This window comes from Protomyctophum bolini (assembly GCF_963924005.1).
Source record: "Protomyctophum bolini genome assembly, chromosome: 2".
NCBI classification, from domain to species: domain Eukaryota; kingdom Metazoa; phylum Chordata; class Actinopteri; order Myctophiformes; family Myctophidae; genus Protomyctophum; species Protomyctophum bolini.
The window spans coordinates 34,187,990-34,207,868 of NC_137863.1; the positions used below are offsets into that span (position 1 = coordinate 34,187,990).

Here is a 19,879-nt window from a genome sequence, read left to right on the forward strand (position 1 = left end):
CTCTATCCCACCCAGTTTCTGGTTCAGGTAGCTGGACCAAATAAGAGCTGCAGCTTCCACAACATATGTGCCTCATACAATCTTAGTTGCTCCACAATCTCTACTCTCTGCCTCCCAACCTCCCGTTCCTGTGCCTATCTCCCAACCTCCCGTTCCTGTGCCTATCTCCCAACCTCCCGTTCCTGTGCCTATCTCCCAACCTCTCCTTCCGGTGGCTATCTCCCAAACTCTCCTTCCGGTGGCTATCTCCCAACCTCTCCTTCCGGTGGCTATCTCCCAACCTCTCCTTCCGGTGGCTACCTCAGGCTAGCGGGACCCTGCAAGCCACAATAACTATCGGTAGGCCTATACTGCCAGGCCACAGCCACCACAACTCTGGCTGAATGGAAGGCTGAACTTCAAGCTGCAAAAAAGGACAATGATGTGATGACACCGCCGGCCACAACGTCCAAATACACGGTTACTTTCAGCACAATGTCTCTTCTCAGGACATGTTCAGGATTAAGGTTGGTGAGGGGTCCGTTAAAACGACTAGATTAAGGTTGGTGAGGGGTCCGTTAAAACGACCGGATTAAGGTTGGTGAGGGGTCCGTTAAAACGACCGGATTAAGGTTGGTGAGGGGTTCGTTAAAACGACCAGATTAAGGTTGGTGAGGGGTCCGTTAAAACGACCGGATTAAGGTTGGTGAGGGGTTCGTTAAAACGACCAGATTAAGGTTGGTGAGGGGTTCGTTAAAACGACCAGATTAAGGTTGGTGAGGGGTCCGTTAAAACGACCGGATTAAGGTTGGTGAGGGGTCCGTTAAAACGACCGGATTAAGGTTGGTGAGGGGTTCGTTAAAACGACCAGATTAAGGTTGGTGAGGGGTCCGTTAAAACGACCAGATTAAGGTTGGTGAGGGGTTCGTTAAAACGACCAGATTAAGGTTGGTGAGGGGTCCGTTAAAACGACCAGATTAAGGTTGGTGAGGGGTCCGTTAAAACGACTGGATTAAGGTTGGTGAGGGTTCCGTTTTGGCTTTGTGTGGTGCCACTCAAAGTGACTATTGGGTTGGTCTTGCTGGATGCATGTTCCAACCCCTAGTATGTCTGTCAGAAGCAGCTGAGGGGTGATTTCACCCACGTGCGTCTTAATGGCACGCCTGCGTTGCTGCAGGAACTGTTGTCGTTGACACACTCCTCACGTTCCTATAGTCTCTCCCCTGTGCCATTAAGAGAAGTATATACGGCCTAGGGATAAAATGTGTTAATGACGGTAAAGCATACCCTCTCTTGAAATATTGCTTATTTAGGTAAAAGTGCAAGAGATTTCTTGACTGATATTCTTCCCTGTGTCTTCCCTGTCTATTGAGTGTTTTTAGGTCTTGTATCATGTTTTATGATCATGTTTTATTCGTATTGGAGCTTCCGAGAGCTTCTGGAATCTAGGAAACTCCATACATGGAGATACTGACATGACTCTCACATGTTAGACAGTCCTTATATGAATCTAACCGAACTGAACATGATAGACTATATTTGGGCCTGATCGACAGTGGCGTGACATCAGCCAACACTATAAAAGTGAATTCAAAATAAAAATGTCTTTCTTTGTCGTCTCTGCCAGTGTTCGCAAGACTAAATAGACTTTGAAGACTTGCCTTCTACTTGCCTTCTCTTCACACAACCGCGGGACTCAAACCGGTTTGACAATCGGTTTTAAATCATAATAACGGCCGGGCGACACTGGGCCACGAGAATTGGCTCCACTCGGTTTGTGGTTTCGGAAAAGGTTTCGTCCAAGATGTCGGCTCATCTGCAGTGGATGGTGATCAGGAACTGCTCCAGCTACCTGCTCAAGAGGAACGGACAGACCTACAGCACTGAGGCCAACAACTTGAAGTCCAAGAACTCCTTCCGCTTCAATGGACTGGTGCGCGAGCAGACCGTTGGCGTGCAGCCTGCAGCCGATGGCGAGGGCATCGTCATCGTGTTGAAGAAACGCGCAGGTCTGCGCAAACCGGGAAAGCAATATGAGAAGATCGCGATCAACAAGAACCCCCGCGCCGCCCTGTGCAGCGTCAGGCATGTCGTCAGCAACAACAAGTACAGGGAGGACCTGCGCATGGCTGCTCTGCGTCGGGCCAGTGCCATCCTGAAGAGCCAGAAGCCCGTTGTGGGGAAGAAGAAGAAGAAGCGCACCAGGGCTACAAAGAGCTAGGGCATTCACTTCTAGTCATTTTTACTAGTCGACTAGTTGTTTAACTACCTATTATGTAAAAAAATTAATATATATATATATATATATATATATATATATATATATATATATTTTTTTTTTTTGAAATAAATATTTGTACATTTAAACACTGTGTACATTGGTGACTATAACTATAATCTACCTGATCTTGAGGCCTACAAAATCGAAAAGAAAAAAAAACTAGTGCCAACAAGGTCAACTAGTGGATTTTACTAGTTGACTAGTTGAATAGTCGACTAGTTGCTTAATGCCCTACAAAGAGTGCATAATGGGCAATTTGATTTGTGTTAAACTGAATAAAAGCTTTTCGTTTGGAAAATACAAAAAGAAAAAAAAAAGACAAAAGACATTCTGCACCTGTGTGGATTTTTACCATGTGTGTTGAGCGCAAATAAGTAGGCCTAGTGACTGCTAAGCCCTCAGCTTCAGTTGTGCACACGAAAGTAGCCAGACCAGACATGCTTGATTCCTTCAAGACTTGCGCCAGGATTAAAGTCATCAAGGTTACATGAATTGAGTTGATTATAACAAGACATTATTTTATGGACATCTAAACAGACTTGGACTGTAAGATCCTTCTCAATAAATGTAAAGCAAAACATATAGCTATTTATGAGTTTCAACCTAATTATTTCATAATTTATTGCAAATGTGCCTAAATGTGAAATGTCCTTATTTTGACCTCATTTCTTTCACGGCTTATGCAAATTATGCATGATGGTATCATGGTAACAGATGAATTTGTAGCAGAGATTGAGAGAGAGAGAGAGAGAGAGAGAGTGAATGTGAGTGAGCGATGCCGTTATAAACTTTATGCGGAAAATGCGGGGATTGTGAAATCGGAAATATGTGTAGCGAGTAACGAAAGGTGTCCAATTTTAATGTAGCGGATTAAAAGAAAGATTTTTTACTTGTACATGTAACAAAGTAAAAGTACAGAAAAAGAGAAATACTCAATAAAAGTACAAATTCTCAAAACGTGTACTTAAGTACAGTAGCGAAGTAATTGTACTTTGTTACTTTACACCACTGCTCTCTCTCTCTCTCTCTCTCGCCTTCCACTTTAGTCTCTATCTCGACAAAATGGACTACTTTAATGTACAGTACTCTTGATTGTGTTTACTTATGTTACTTATTTACTTTTGTTTATTATTTTGGTGTCAGGAAATATATTGTACTGTAAATTGTGCCTGAATAATCCCATAAGGGATGGGCTGCAAAAGGCAGTCAGACACGTAAATAATTCATTCATTGTAGAGTACATCACAAACATAGACTTAGGGCCGATTCATACACCTATTTTACCGCTGTTTCGGCGCTGTCGTGCCGAAATGATTTTGGCTCGTCAGAAATTTTCAGTAGCACCGAAGAGACGACTTTAGGACGGTACCCGCCCCCCCGAACCTCAAATGACGTCACATTGAAGGCTCTACAGAGCCGAACCGACTTTTATTCGGCTCTAAAATAGGAGTATGAATCGGCCCTTAGACTCTTAGATCACCTTTCTAAGTTAAGTAAAGCAAAGTTATAGTCATTTCTTGTTTTGGGGGATAGGTAATTATGCTTATTATTATTACTATTATAGGCCTACATGTTTATATATGGAAGGAAGGAAGTGAGCCCAGTGTCCATGACATCATGGCCACTTTGAAATACTAAAATATCTAAAAACACATATTACCCACATAAAAACCCCAGGAAAGTGTTTCTTGTCTCCCAAACATCTTTAAAATCTGGTTGCAAAAGGGGTGAAGTGGCCCTTTAACAGAAATGCAATCCAGGAAATGGAAATAAGTTCTCATAGCGTGCGTGTGTGTGTGTGTGTGTGTGTGTGTAGACCTTCCGTTTTTTTCTGGTGCCACGTAAACGGTAGACAGCGTGACGTCAGCGTGACGTCAGCGTGACGTCAGGGTGCACACATCCGCCTCGTTGACTGCAGACTGCTGGGCGAGTGCTGGCGCTTTGGCATGGGGTGGTCAGATCAACATGGAATGAATTCTGTACTGGCCATATAAGGAGCATGTCTTGAGTGTATAAGGGTTTGATGAGGTTAGATGTCAGAACAGGTCAGCTCCATATATAGAGATCTAAGGGTGGTAGCGGGGACATTCTTTTGAGAGTACAGGCTTTGATGAGGGCCAGGCCTTCATTTTCGGGCCGGCTTCAAGAAATCATACCTGGTGACGGGACAGACGTACAGCCGTAAGGTGGACGTTGATTCTCTGTCCACTCTGGCCAGCCTGGTAGCCACCGTCCATAAGATCTGCACCGACTTCCGCCTGCTGGCCAACCTGAAAGAGATCGAGGAGCCCTTTGAGAAAGAGCAGATTGGATCCAGCGCCATGCCCTACAAGAGGAACCCCATGCGTGCAGAGTGCTGCTGTAGTTTGGCCCGCCACCTGGGGGCGCTGTTGGCCGACCCCGCCCAGCCCGAGACCCAGAAGGTCTGGGCGCTGTCTCAGCTGGCGGGAGCGCTGGTTAAACGGGAAGGAGGGGATAACGACCTCCTGGCCAGGGTCCAAGCGGACCCCTACTTCAGCCCCATCCTGGGACAGCTGGATGCCGTCCTGGACCCCAAAACCTTCGCCCCCCAGCAGCTGTCCGAGGAAGTGTGTCCTCTGCTGGAACCTTACAGGGCTACGATGGATGTCAAGGTTGAGCTGGAGCTCTGAAACACACACACGCGCAGACACACACACACACACACACAGCTGTAACAATGAAGGTGTGTGTGTGCGTGTGTGTGTGTGTGTGTGTGCGTGCGTGCGTGCGTGCGTGCGTGCGTGCGTGCGTGCGTGCGTGCGTGCGTGCGTGCGTGCGTGCGTGCGTGCGTGCGTGCGCCAGACACACTGTCTGTTTGCAGTAAACCGACATCAGCAGCAGTAGCTGGTGGTGCACCTTGTACAGCGGTATATGCAGGAAACGGAGGCCTGATGAATTATTAATGTGGAATCATAGGAGCTCCAATGAAATCCATTAGGGAACTAAAAACCATGGGAGGAGTAGGCACTATAGGTCCCATTGAATGAACCAGATAGATAAAAGAGGGTAGATGAATAGCATAGCGCATAGCGACTATAGGAATTACGTAGTGTCGCTTCACTGAAATGTGACTGAGATGTTAGTGCCGTGCAATGTTTTGCTGCTCTAATCTCTCTCTCTCTCTGCTGTCTTTCTCTCTCTCCCTGCTCCCTCCCTTTGCTGTTGGACGTAATTTATTATGTAGTAGCTTGACAGAGGAAAGGACAGATTTTAAATTTTAGAAACAGTTATTTTGTAATGTCGTGGTGTGCCATGGGATAGTGAGATCTGCGGGTCTGCAGGTCGGACTATGGGGTATCTCCAGTGGTGTAAAGTAACTAAGTAATAGTACTTAAGTACTGTACTTTTACTTCACTGGAGTATTTCCCATTTTTTATACTTGTACTTCTACTCCACTACAGCTCAGAGGCAAATATTATACTTTTACCCCCTTACAATTATTTTATAATGTATAGTTAATAAATGTAGATTTTGATTATTATTACAAAACATTATGTAGGCATAGTAGGCCTACATTTCGGCCATTTGAAAATAGCCGTTACAGTACAAGCTCACAATGCGTTCCATCGCAACACTTTGTGTAAAAACTTGTACATTCTGCTACTTGTACATTGGTCTCCTTTTAGTAGAGACTACTTTATATACTGTATATACACATACAGTAGGCTACATCACTTTATTTAATTATTTTTACATATTGTACCATGTAGATTATACATACTATGCACTTTCTTCTTTTAACTGCAATGATGAGCCTGCACAAACAAGAATTTCACCCATGTGACTTGTAATGTGATGTGACAATAAAGATTCTGATTACTTTTACTTTTGTACTTTAACTACATTTTGATACCAATACCTTTGTACTTTTGTAACAGAGTACAGTATGTCTACATGGCTGTATTGATACTTTTACTTAAGTAAAACCTTTGAGTACTTTCCCCCACCGCTGCGGGTATCTCCCAGACGTATCTCTGCCATCAGTTCATCCTTCATGCATATAGACGTCCTCACAGAGTGCTATTCGGTAGATTAGCATGAGATGGTTCATCTCTTTCTGCTTCCCCACTTCTTCCCGTGTCATTTTGCTCATAGCTCCATTCATCATCCTCCCACTGTCATTATTTCATCCTGCGCTGCTTTGCTTTCTTCCCTTCCTGGGATTTGCACTTCTCTAGCTTGACACATGGTTGCCTCTCGTCTCTTCTTAGCTTCAGTGATGAATGGAGTTACATCTCGATTCTTTGTTAATCAGCTCCATATGGTGGTAACACAGTCATGTGCGTTAGATTGTGACACACTGATAATTGATTACATGATGTGTACTGACAATGTTGTGTGGAAAGCTTATGTCCAAAACAGGTATGTTGTGAATTATCTCATGCTGTCTGAATGGCAGTCTCTGGTGGACATTCCCTATTCGCTGCATCCATAATGAGACACCTGTTTGCCATCACACCACTCAACTCACTAGCCAATCACAGTTTAGGGGTGCCATATATAACCAGCAACTCACAGTCTCCAGCCTTCACACAGGCAGCATGCTATGCAGAACCTGCAGCTCTCATTGAGTACCCTACAGAACCCCACTTCTCTGCAGCTCTCATTGAGTACCCTACAGAACCACACTTCTCTGCAGCTCTCATTGAGTACCCTACAGAACCACACTTCTCTGCAGCTCTCATTGAGTACCCTACAGAACCCCACTTCTCTGCAGCTCTCATTGAGTACCCTACAGAACCACACTTATCTGCAGCTCTCATTGAGTACCCTACAGAACCCCACTTCTCTGCAGCTCTCATTGAGTACCCTACAGAACCACACTTCTCTGCAGCTCTCATTGAGTACCCTACAGAACCACACTTCTCTGCAGCTCTCATTGAGTACCCTACAGAACCCCACTTCTCTGCAGCTCTAATTGAGTACCATACAGAACCACACTTCTGTGCAGCTCTCATTGAGTACCCTACAGAACCCCACTTCTCTGCAGCTCTCATTGAGTACCCTACAGAACCACACTTCTCTGCAGCTCTAATTGAGTACCATACAGAACCACACTTCTCTGCAGCTCTCATTGAGCACCCTACAGAACCCCACTTCTCTGCAGCTCTCATTGAGTACCCTACAGAACCACACTTCTCTGCAGCTCTCATTGAGTACCCTACAGAACCACACTTCTCTGCAGCTCTCATTGAGTACCCTACAGAACCGCACTTCTGTGCAGCTCTCATTGAGTACCCTACAGAACCCCACTTCTCTGCAGCTCTCATTGAGTACCCTACAGAACTACACTTCTCTGCAGCTCTCATTGAGTACCCTACAGAACCACACTTCTCTGCAGCTCTCATTGAGTACCCTACAGAACCCCACTTCTCTGCAGCTCTCATTGAGTACCCTACAGAACCACACTTCTCTGCAGCTCTCATTGAGTACCCTACAGAACCACACTTCTCTGCAGCTCTCATTGAGTACCCTACAGAACCACACTTCTCTGCAGCTCTCATTGAGTACCCTACAGAACCCCACTTCTCTGCAGCTCTCATTGAGTACCCTACAGCACCACACTTCTCTGCAGCCGTGCGTCCTTGAATAATGTAAGCCCTTGTTCTTTGTATCTGCATTGACTGTGCTGTTTATACCAGTATGTATATTGTCATTCCATATGGTCTATTGTTATGTTCTACTGCTTGTATGTGTATGATATATGTTCTGAGTTTGTTCATAATTATGATGTTTGAGTTGCTAACACATTCCACCTAATTGCTTTGTTTGTAGAAACCACAGTTTTTTTTTTTTTTTTATTATGTTTTATCCCACGATTTTGTAACCCATTTTTCACCCCTGTGTCAATCATCTAATGTGATCCTGGGCTCTACACACCCTCCGCCAACCTAGTCCCCATATATGGGGGACATGGGGAGAGCAACGGACTTGAACTCATGCTTCCTTCATGCCTGAGTGTCCAAGTTGCTCCTCCACTTGACAGGGGGGAGTTTCCCTGGTTGGACGTAGCGTGTGGAAGGAACACGTTATTCCAACCAGTTCCTTTCCCCTCCATCAGGCGCCCTGGCTGGCCAGGGGGAGGCAGTTTAGAGACCAGGATTACTGGTTTCATAGTATACAGTGGAATACTCTACTTTATCCATTTGTACGGGTCCATTTTATTGTGTGTACTTGCATCTGTGGGGTTTGGGATTTGTACAAAGCATCAGCTGTAGGCAGAGAGCTGGGGTGATGGCGTGGGGGTCTGTTTAGCAGCTGGCAGGGCTGTAACTTAATAAAACCCTTCAAGTAAAGCTGACCAGATGTGTCTGCTTGGTCTCACAGTGAGACCACGGTGGTTCTGCAACTATGGAGACAGCGTGACAATTTAACAGTTTGGGCAAATAGAATCTGGAGCTGGCTTATACAGTATGTCAGAAAACTCATTTATGCGTGACCTTTTCTTTGAATGACAATTAGCTGCCTATGGTGGTTCTCGGGTCATCAATCTCTATCCATGATACCAACGATGATAGTGACTGTGATACTGTCCATGATACTGACTGACCATGATACTGACATGATACTGACCATAATACTGACATGATACTGTGGTGTGGTATTGACATGATACTGACCATAGCCTACTGACATTATACTGACCATTATACTGACCATGATACTGACCATTATACTGACCTGAAACTGACCTGAAACTGACATGATACTGACCCTTATATTGACATGATAATGACATGATAATGACCATGATACTGACGTGATACTGACCATAATACTGACATGATACTGACCATAATACTGACATTATACTGACCCTTATATTGACATGATAATGACCATGATACTGACGTGATAATGACCACGACTAACCATGATGCTGACCATCACAATATAATCACTGAGTTTGTTCTTTTCCTGCTCTGACAGCATCCTTCCAACATCCCTCTCTTCCTCCATCTAGCCTTCATTACCCATCATTCATTCTGACCATCACAGAACCAAATAATTCTGCATAATAGAGAAATGATTAACTCTAGCAAAAAAACACAACATTTAATTTAAATCTTACTCAAAGGTTGTATAGTCAACATTTTCATGAGAACGGACGCTAAGAATGATAATATAGGAAAAATAAGTAGAATTCCATGTCTGTTGCACCTTTAAACGGTTCTTCTCTTTATTATAAGCGTTGTCAGACAGGACTGTCAGGAGTTTGTAGGAATATTAAGAAAAAACTCTGTGTCACGGTTCTTTCTTCATTATCTCTGGACTGAAGCAGCACACGCACGCACGCACACGCGCACACACACAATTTAACCATTTATTTATGTCCACACAAAGGAGACAAGGACACAAATAGTATAGGTGCAGTAGGGTTACAGCATGTGTTTTCATGGTACAATAGTCACTCACTACTCTATGGGTATAAGTAACAGCGTCTCCAGTCTCCACCATATATGACGGCTGCCAATTATAGCGGAGATGCCACAATACTTTGCCAGCCTTTTGCCTCCTTTTTGGGAATCCCAAGTTGTTGGAACCCTCTAACAACCAGTCTCTAACAACCCAGCTCTGAGATGGTATGTAGAACGAACACACACACACACACACACACACACACACACACACACACACACACACACACACACACACACACACACACACACACACACACACACACACACACACACACACACACACACACACACACACACACACACACACACACACACACACACACACACACACACACACACACACACACACACACACACACACACCATAGTAGCAATGGAATAACTGTAGATATAGGTAAACAGACTGACTGACAGGACGGGACTCCGGGAGGCAAACAGACTTGCATCTATAGGTATAGTAGGTATACAGTCAGGCACATAATTAGACACTCACGAACGCACGCACGCACACACAAACACGTACAGATAGACAGATAGGCACCCAGGCTGACAAGCAAAAGGGCAGCCAGGCAGACTGGGAAATACAAATCATCACACACAAAAACATGCATGGACACACACAGACACATACACTGATACACAAACTCTCAATACACACACAGCGCAACACAGCACGTCACTATAGGCAGGCTTAAAGCTATTATAAAAGAATCCTCCTGACTTTGCACGCTTGAACTCGCACCACTTGCCTAAAAATACCCCACCAATCCTGTCAAGAGAATAAAGCCGGCCCATTGTTCTACACAAAGCCCTGTCTCTCCCTGGACTCCGTTCCAATATAAGTCTCATTCCCTTGTATGCTCCCTCCGAGTCTCTATACTTTACACTAAAACATACCTGAGTTGAAACTGTACTTCGACCGCTTTTTTTCCGTCTACATCAAATTCCTTTACCAAAACCTTTTTTTGTGTGTGTGCAAATGTTCCCCCCAGAATAGGCATACTGGGTTGCATTATATATTAAGCATAAGTAAGCATTCAGTGTTTTCCCTAACCAGGTCCCTCCATGTGATGTGCGCTAGGGTGCTTGGGAGGGCAGAACGTTTGAGGCTTGAGGACGTGTCTGAGGAGTGAGGAAGCATTCATGGAGAGGGCTTCCTCGCAGCATGGAGGGTCGACTGAACAATACACAAGATTTGTAACGCCGGCTGGCAAAGGGTGCGGCTGCTGAGCTGGTGATGAATGATACTACAGCTGTCTGAGGTGTGCGTGTGCGACTGCGCGTGTACGTGTGTGCGTGCGCCTCTACAGGGCTATAGGAGTTGTGGTGATGTGAAGTGGACAATAATATCCATCTACTATTCTACTGTATACAATTTCGAAAGTGTGTCACTTTGCATTGTGATTGGCTGAGTTTTGCATAATGTTTATGCCACATGAGCCTATATAAGTGAGAATGGAGGTAGAGAGACGTGAGAGAGAGGGGGAGAGAACAGGGGAGAGGGTATAGAGAGGGGCAACTTGGAGTTGTATCACCAAGGAAGTGCAGTCCCCCAGTAATCCCCCAGTGTATACTGGTACTATACTGGTATACTAGTAGTATACTGTAGTATACTAGTAGTATAATACCAGTGTCCCCCCAAGTGTATACTGGTACTGTAGTATACTAGTAGTATAGTGTCCCCCCCAGACGGCCCCAAAGTCCCCCTAAACGAATAGTATAGGCTGTTAGCCTGTTACGTCTCGCCCCCCATCGACTTCACATCTGTATGCTGTGGGTGTTCTGGCCACTTCAGCGCCACCAGAGGGCTCTAGAGCACTCCACAGCACCTGTCTCCCAGTTACAACCTCCCCAGTCTGCAATCACCTCTATCTATTTATACAAGTGAGAAGTCGTACCCATACAGAAGAAAAAAACCCAAAGCCACAACCGCTACGTCGCTATTGCAACACCCACAACACCATCTTACACACTACACCCACACACACTCACACGCCAGTGACGTCACACACTTACCCTTCGTAGGCCTTCGCAGTGGTCCTGGCCTATCTCCTCAAAAAACGTCGTTCGACAAAACTCAGCACCAGCCCACAAAGAATAATCTCGGCATTGGCACTAATAATGCCTCACTTCCACACTCACGCCGCCAATGCATTTCTTTAATACACACATTCTCGGGACAAACACCCAAACACCCACATCCCCGAGCCTTTCCTACACGCAACACGGAATCAATGCTGCCTATGCTGTTGCCAAACACAGGGACACAAACAAGCCCAACACGCCCAGAAAACAACCACGCCACTTACATACATTACAACTCGCTTACAATCACACAGGATTGGGTCTTATATCACCCTGGGATTTTACAATAGCCTATACATTGCATTCCACATTTATTTCTGTCTCATGAAAAGCGTACATCACCTGAAAATTAACAACCATTTATTTTACTTCAATTGACGTTTGCTTTGGACCAATGCAATTACACACACTACAACTCGCTTACAATTCGCTAACCTGGCAACCTGGAGCCAGGCTTCCCTCTCTTCCCAGGCCCGCCCCCACAGAGAAACACATCTCGCGCAGCACAGAATCTGATCTCGCGCAGGACATTGATGAGAGAAAGAAGGAAGAGGACAGATTATACGATCGCTATTTTGCTTCTTCCATCTAAATCTCTTTATTTACAAAATAAATGACTCGACGATTCCCTTAGTTACATCAACATTGTTCTTTGCCATTCATTGGATTGGGCCGAAATATCCCCATTACACCGAGCACTTTGCCTATTTTCGCCAGACAGCCAACTGCCCAGACCCAGTACACATGTATACATACGCCTGCACGCACACGCACGCCTGACGTGCACACACACACACACACACACACACACACACACACCAACATGCGACTCATTAAATAACTCCATTTCTCCGCACGCGCGCACACAACATTATTCACGTGAAATGCGTCACGCCAATATTGAGATAGCCTACCAATATGTGGGTATAGCCTACAGGGAATTACCGACGGAGTGTATATATACACACACACACACACACAGTCCCGGCTCCCCAAGAAACTGCTGTTTGCCACACAGGGACACAAACAAGCCCAACACGCCCAGAAAAAACCACGCCACTTACATACATTGCAACTCGCTTACAATCACACAGGACTGGGTATTATATCACCCTGGCATTTTACAATAGCCTATACATTGCATTTCACATTTATTTCTGTCTCATGAAAAGCGTACATGACCTGAAAATTAAAAACCTTTTATTTTACTTCAATTGACGTTTGCTTTGGACCAATGCAATTACACACACTACAACTCGCTTAGATTTCGCTAACCTGGCAACACCCTGCCTCTTACGTCACCAGCTCTGTTCTGTCCGTCGAGCTCACACTCTGTCGCATCTTTTTGATGGGCGAGTGGACATTTAATGCAAATAAATTAATTATAGGTCCAGCAAGCAAATCATGATGGTCTGTTTGTGCTCAATAGGTCACAATAACATTCCGAAATTAGGTGTTGTGTTTTGAATGACATTTTCCCCAGTAGTAGTTTCATATCTATCTCAGCTTTTGCCTGATAGCACACATGCTAACGTTAGCAGCATTTGATGACAGGCTGCCACTTGCCGTAGCAACGTACAGTGTGCATGGGAGAGTGGACATTTAATGCAAATAAATTAATTATAGGTCCAGCAAGCAAATCATGATGGTCTGTTTGTGCTCAATAGGTCACAATAACATTCCAAATTTAGGTGTTGCGTTTTGTATGACATTTTCCCCAGTAGTAGTTTCACATCTCTCAGCTTTTGCCTGATAGCACACATGCTAACGTTAGCACCATTTGATGACAGGCAGCCACTTGCCATAGCAACGTACAGTGTGCGCAGACCTAACATTCGTTGCTTACCACAGAAACACACGGCCTTTTAACCACGCGACTTACACACAACAGGTCGGGAGTTATTAAACCGAACGTGGACGCTGTTTCAGTGTTACATTTGCTGCGCATATCGGATTAATTGTAACGGCATGCATGATAAATGTAACAACGCTACAAAACACCATTAAACATATCGTTTTCAGCTTAAAGCAATTATATTTCATTGAAGCAACTCCTTAGCATTGTTTTCATACCATGGATGTGACAAGAAAATGTATCAAACATAAGGGAAATATTAAATAGTATCGGGTGTACCAGTTGGGCCATTTCTTTTTCTTCAATGGGGCAATACATTGATTAAACAAACGTTTGATTGATTGAGTTGTACCATGTTATACAACCCTAAACTAATTTTAGAATACACTACACAATACAATACAAATTTAGAACATATTTTGCACGTTTCATTTTTTTACTCAGAGATCCGTTTAGCTACACATGTAATATTTTCAGGCAACGGGCCTACACATGTCAGCTACCATAAACCACTTCAAGTTATTAGGACGAAATAACTGACAGGAGTGACGGTGCTGTGCTGTGAGTAAACTAATAGGGGAGAGCCGCCAAGGATGTAACATTTTGCACATTTAATTTTTTAACTCAGAGATCCGTTTAGCTACACATGTGATATTTTCAGGCAACGGACCTACACATGTCAGCTACCATAAACCACTTCAAGTTATTTTTCTGATAAAACAGGTCGGGAGTTATTAAACCGAACGTGGACGCTGTTTCAGTGTTACATTTGCAATAGATAAACAAGTCCAAAGTAGCTTATAATGATCAGACTTGGCAACACTGTCTCTAGGTTGAACGTTCTACTTTACAAGCTCACACATATGAAATATGTTTTTTTGAATCTTCAAACTGAGACATATTTTATCATAATACTGTTAGCACAGTCATCATACTCCAAGAGCATACAAATGGAACCAAATGGACCCTGATTTTCCCAGAGAGCAAATGGTATCAAATGGGGGTCTGTGGCCTAATGCATTTCAAACTGGGGGTTCTTGGTATTATATTCTCTGCATATCTTATCAACTTGGGGTGAATATTTCACCACAATACTTTACTGAATATTTCACAAGAATATAACACAAGAGTCAAATGTACGGTCAAATGTAATCACAATATAGGCTACAGATGTAAATATTTATGACACAGTAAAATGTCGAAAATTAGTGCTATCCCCCCCCCCCCCACACACACACACACACACACACGACAGGCAAGGCTGTTGTTTGCATCGTTAGCAGGCAGCAGCTACCTTGGCACTGCTCTCTGTGACTGTAGTTGTTTCACCATGTTTGCGTATTTATGAGAAATAAAAAACACTTTCTGTTATTATAATAATTTATAACCCATCCGTTACTACATGTGCAGGGCACACTACTGAGTTTAAAAACACAGCTGAAACATGAAGTGGACTCTGTCAACTCCCGCAGTTTCCTTCTTCCCATATTGCGCTGCAATGTAACTAGGATTCGCCGGCCGAAGGCCGGCGAAATTCTAGTGAGCCTACAAGAGCCAGGCCTGTCTGCAGCTCGGCGCCAGTTCTTCCCCAGTCTACGGTTGGTAAAGTTAGACAGCCAGGCATAGGCCCTCGGTGCTTAGAGTTAGACAGTTAGACAGTTAAACGTCACGCCGTTACTGTGCTTTATTCTCTCTTTATTCTCTCCCCCCGAGTTTGTGAATAAAATCTGCCCGGGCGGGCAGTGGGCTTAACTCTGCTTTGCCTCTCCTTGCTGCAGGTCACACCACACCCGAGTCATAACACTCAGTGAACTGTGGGGTGCCTCAAGAAAGCATACTAGGGCCGCTAATATTCCTATTATACATTAACGACATGAGTGCTGCCTGTAATTGTAAATTGTTCCTGTTTGCAGACGACTCAGCATTCCTGATTTTGGGAGAAGACAAAACACAAGTTGAGGAGGCACTCAGCTCAGAACTAACCAATATCCGAACTTGGCTTACACATAAACTCTCATTGCATCTTGGTAAAACAGAATCCATTCTTTTTGGGTCCAACCATTCCCTTAATAGGGTAAATGTAAAGGATTTCAAGGTCAGTGTTGATTACATAGTAATCTCTAGCAAAGAAGAGGTTACATATCTGGGCTGTATCCTGGATAATAAACTGACGGGTGAAGGCATGGCAACAAGAGCGATCAAAAGAGTAAATCAAAGAACAAGATTCTTGGGCAGAATCTCCTCCTTAGTTAACAAGAAGGCACTCGGTCAGGACATTAGCTGGAGCCCTTATTCAGCCCTTATTTGACTATGCCTGCACCTCCTGGTTCTCCAACATATCAATGTCACAAAAAAAGAATAAGCTCCAGACCTCCCAAAACAAACTAATCCGACTTTTGCTAGGCCTAAGGGCCTATGACCCACCTCTGTGCAATGCAATTTGATAGCATTGGTTGGTGTAGAAGACAGAGTCAAGCAACTGAAAATGGGACTAGCATTCAAGATATATAAATGCAGCTCTACCCTTCATGCCTTCAGTGCCCATTTACTCTCTGCTATCCCAGTTTTACAAATTAATAGAAAAGGCTTTTGTGGAAAGGCTTGACAATTTCATAGATAAACATCACCAGTTAAGTGAGCAATTGAGCATCAGTAGTAGGGTTCAGGACTAACAGATCCACCTCAATGGCAATAACAGAGCTAGTTGAAAACATCTCAGAACTTAAGCAATAGACAGCAAAGAATACATGGTGGGTGTCTTCATAGACCCACAGAAAGCTTTTGATACTATCAAGTTCAACCATGAGATACTGCTTAAAAAATGATATAGATATGGAATCAGAGGAGTCGCCCTAGCCTGGCTCCAAAGCTACCTTGTGGGAAGAAATCAATGTGTACATTTAAATGGTTTAGACTCCAACACCCTACCAGTAACCTTTGGAGTTCCCCAAGGTTCTGTCCTTGGCCCAAAGCTATTTATCTTATACATAAATGACATTTGTAAGGCCCTACAAAACCTCCACTGTGTAGCCTACTATTTGCTGATGACACCAGTCTGTAATGCGGGCCAGTCGGCCAGACCTTGCGCACCTCATGCAGGTAGTCGAGGCAGGCCCGTGGGAAGTACTTTACACTAGCAGGGGCTGAGCGTCTGGTAGGGGGTGCGAGCACGTTAGCGTGCAAAAATGCGCGTGCATGTGCCGCGTGAACGCGCGTTTTCACACATTTTCCCTCTCCACAGTCCACACGCAAGTTATATGAACAAACTGACAAAATGCATCATTAGGCTACACGTGCTGACAGCGCTGCGCGCTTGGGCTCGGCGACCCGGGTGTTGTATCTTCATCAAATTAAACATGCAACATTAAATTGTAGCAGCATTCAGCAGTTCAGTTGACACAGCGGCCATAGTAATTAGTACATAGGCTACTATATTATTTCTCACTGCAATAGTGACTATTAGAGAAATGATATAGTTAAATAGTAAATGCTTTACCTTAAACCCCAAATGTGATCTTGCGCTCCGGGGTGGTCAATTCCCTCATCATGGCATTTACTTAGCCCAAAAACCAAATTTTGGGCTAGCATTTACTGTATATTCAACGTGTGTTACGTGTCAAGAATGTCATTACGTGAGGGTATAACGGTAGTCGCCTGGCTCATGGCTGCAGGTGCAGGGGCCGTGGCCGCCCGATACAGGATACACCGGGCGTGCAGGTATAGACTCGAGCTCGGCCCCGGCTGAACACTGCTGCTGCATGCTGCTGTTGTTTTTATTATTGTCCTCCTCGTCCGACGACGACAACTCCACGACAATGTCCTCTTCAACGTTAGCACTCGTCCCCTGCTGAACACTGCTGGTGCATGAACTAGACTTGATTAGTTGATTTGGCCTTGGACCCACCAAAGAAACCACTCATTCTCTTCTGAGCCATGTTGATAACAACAACACACACAGGCTGACCGGGGAAATTAAAATTCGTGCGTAAAGGTAACCGGAAATAGCGTCGGCAGCAGAGCAAAACAAAATGCATCGTCTTCGATAATAAACAAATTACGTCAAGTCAAAATAACTATAAACAACAAGGAAATAGAACAAGCAACTCACATAAAACTTCTAGGAATTATTATTGACAACAAACCATAGTGTCCATATAGACAACTTAAAAACCAAAATATCAAAAACCATTGCAATTCTATATAAAATGAAATACATTATTAATAAAAAATCACTCAAAACACTATAACTCTTTAATACAGCTGCCTGCTGAAATCTGGGGAAACACCTACAAAACAATACAATCCCACATAACTTCCGATGTCACACGCTGTGTGTGTAGAGGGTATACACACACACACACACACACACACACACACACACACACACACACACACATCCGACCTTCTCCAATGAAGCAAACAGATGAAGACAGGCGAGTCAGATAGAGGCAGTAATTACACGGCTTGGATATAGTGGCTCTACTCCTCATTTTAAACAACAATCAAAGTGGCCCCCTTTTAATAAGCGGACCAACTCGCTCATAATTACATGTATCACTTCCCTTCAAAGCTAGCAACTGCCAAGGCTGACTAATAACTATGACTACAATGCTACAACAAACACAATGGAATGGTTTGAAAATAAGCTGTCCTTGGTTTTGACTTGGATAACCTGCAGCCCGTCCAGTCCAATATTTACCCGGTCGGAATGTGGGCATTTCGTGGGACCTTTTGATGATTGGCTCCGATGGTATGAACGGTCTTTCCCTGTTTATTGTTTTATATATTAAATAATAATCATGTAGGGGAATTAATTGTAACAGAGGTCTCTGACAGGCTGCAACGTGGTTGACATACAATATGCGAGCACCCGTCCACTCTCCTCATAAATGTAAATTTTGACTGGGACAACTTTTCCGTGCCATCTCTGCATAGAACTCTGCCTATATGAAAGTAATGATTCTGAAATACAAAAAATATATATATAGTGAACCAACTGTAATAAAAATACAAACATGAAGGAATGAAACAGGCTACAATTAACCGACATCAATAGCTCAATCTGTATTGTGTGCACAAAACTACCCAGCCCATATCTACTATACAAGTGAAAAGTCGTACCCATGCTCATTCTTCATGCTCTATCTCCGACCGAACCACACTTTTACCACACATCTCTATATGCAAAATAAATTCGGCACGCTCCCCGAACTGACATAGCCTGTTTTTTAGCCCTTCAAGTGTCTTATTTACTCTGCAAATAATACTTTTATGAAACATTCCTACACGGAACACGGAATCACTGCTGCCCCAACACGGTCACAAACAAGCCCAACCAGCCACAAACAAGCCCTTTAAACCACGCTACTTACATACACTACAACTCGCTTACAATTCGCAAACCTGGCAACACCATGCCTCTTACGTCACCAGCTCTGTTCCTCCTGGGCTCCGTCGCCCGGGATGGTTTCTACCCCTCAATGTCGTATTTGCTGCGCCCTTCTAATGCTGCGCCACGCCTACTCTACACTCACTGCTTGCAGCAGCAGCACTCGCTGGGAGCTGGGTCTGCAGGCGACCGTGTGTGTGCGTGCGTGCATGTGCGTGTGTGCGTGTGTGTGTGTGTGTGTGTGTGTGTGTGTGTGTGTGTGTGTGTGTGTGTGTGTGTGTGTGAATGAATAAGGCGCTTATATCGCCTTTGCTCAGTGGATGGGACATTTACATTAAAGCAATCGGATGGACGCGTGGATAACGGCATGGTTGCGCAGCACAGAATCTGATCTCGCGCAGGACATTGATGAGAGAAAGAAGGAACAGGAGAGATTATACGATCGCTATTTCGCTTATTCCATCTAAATCTCTTTCTTTACACAATAAATGACTCGACGATTCCCTTAGTTACATCAACATTGTTCATTGTCATTAATCGGACTGTGCCAAAATAGCACCCTTACACCGAACACTTTGCCTATTTCCGCCACACAGCCAACTGCCCCCCCCCCCCCCACACACACACACACACACACACCAACATGCGATTCATTAAATAACTATTTCTCCGCACGCGCGCACACAACATTATTCACGTGAAGCCTACAGGGAATTACCGACGGAATGTATATATATATACACACACACACACACACACACACACACACACGCTTAGAATTTCTAGATGCGCGATTACATAACAGCTGTGCGTCATTATAGCCACACACGTCTCTAACTTGCGGTCAC

At 44.3% G+C, this 19,879-nt stretch overlaps 1 protein-coding gene across 1 annotated transcript; it reads left to right on the forward strand.

Moving 5' to 3' along the window:
* Positions 1 to 1,773: 1,773 nt before the first annotated feature.
* On the forward strand, positions 1,774 to 2,200 carry LOC308324146 (large ribosomal subunit protein eL28-like; the record flags this gene model as incomplete). Its single annotated transcript, XM_080776098.1, has 1 exon — positions 1,774 to 2,200. Exon 1 carries the CDS (start codon positions 1,784 to 1,786, stop codon positions 2,198 to 2,200), a length of 417 nt encoding a protein of 138 aa, XP_080632224.1. The 5' UTR covers positions 1,774 to 1,783.
* Positions 2,201 to 19,879: the final 17,679 nt, after the last annotated feature.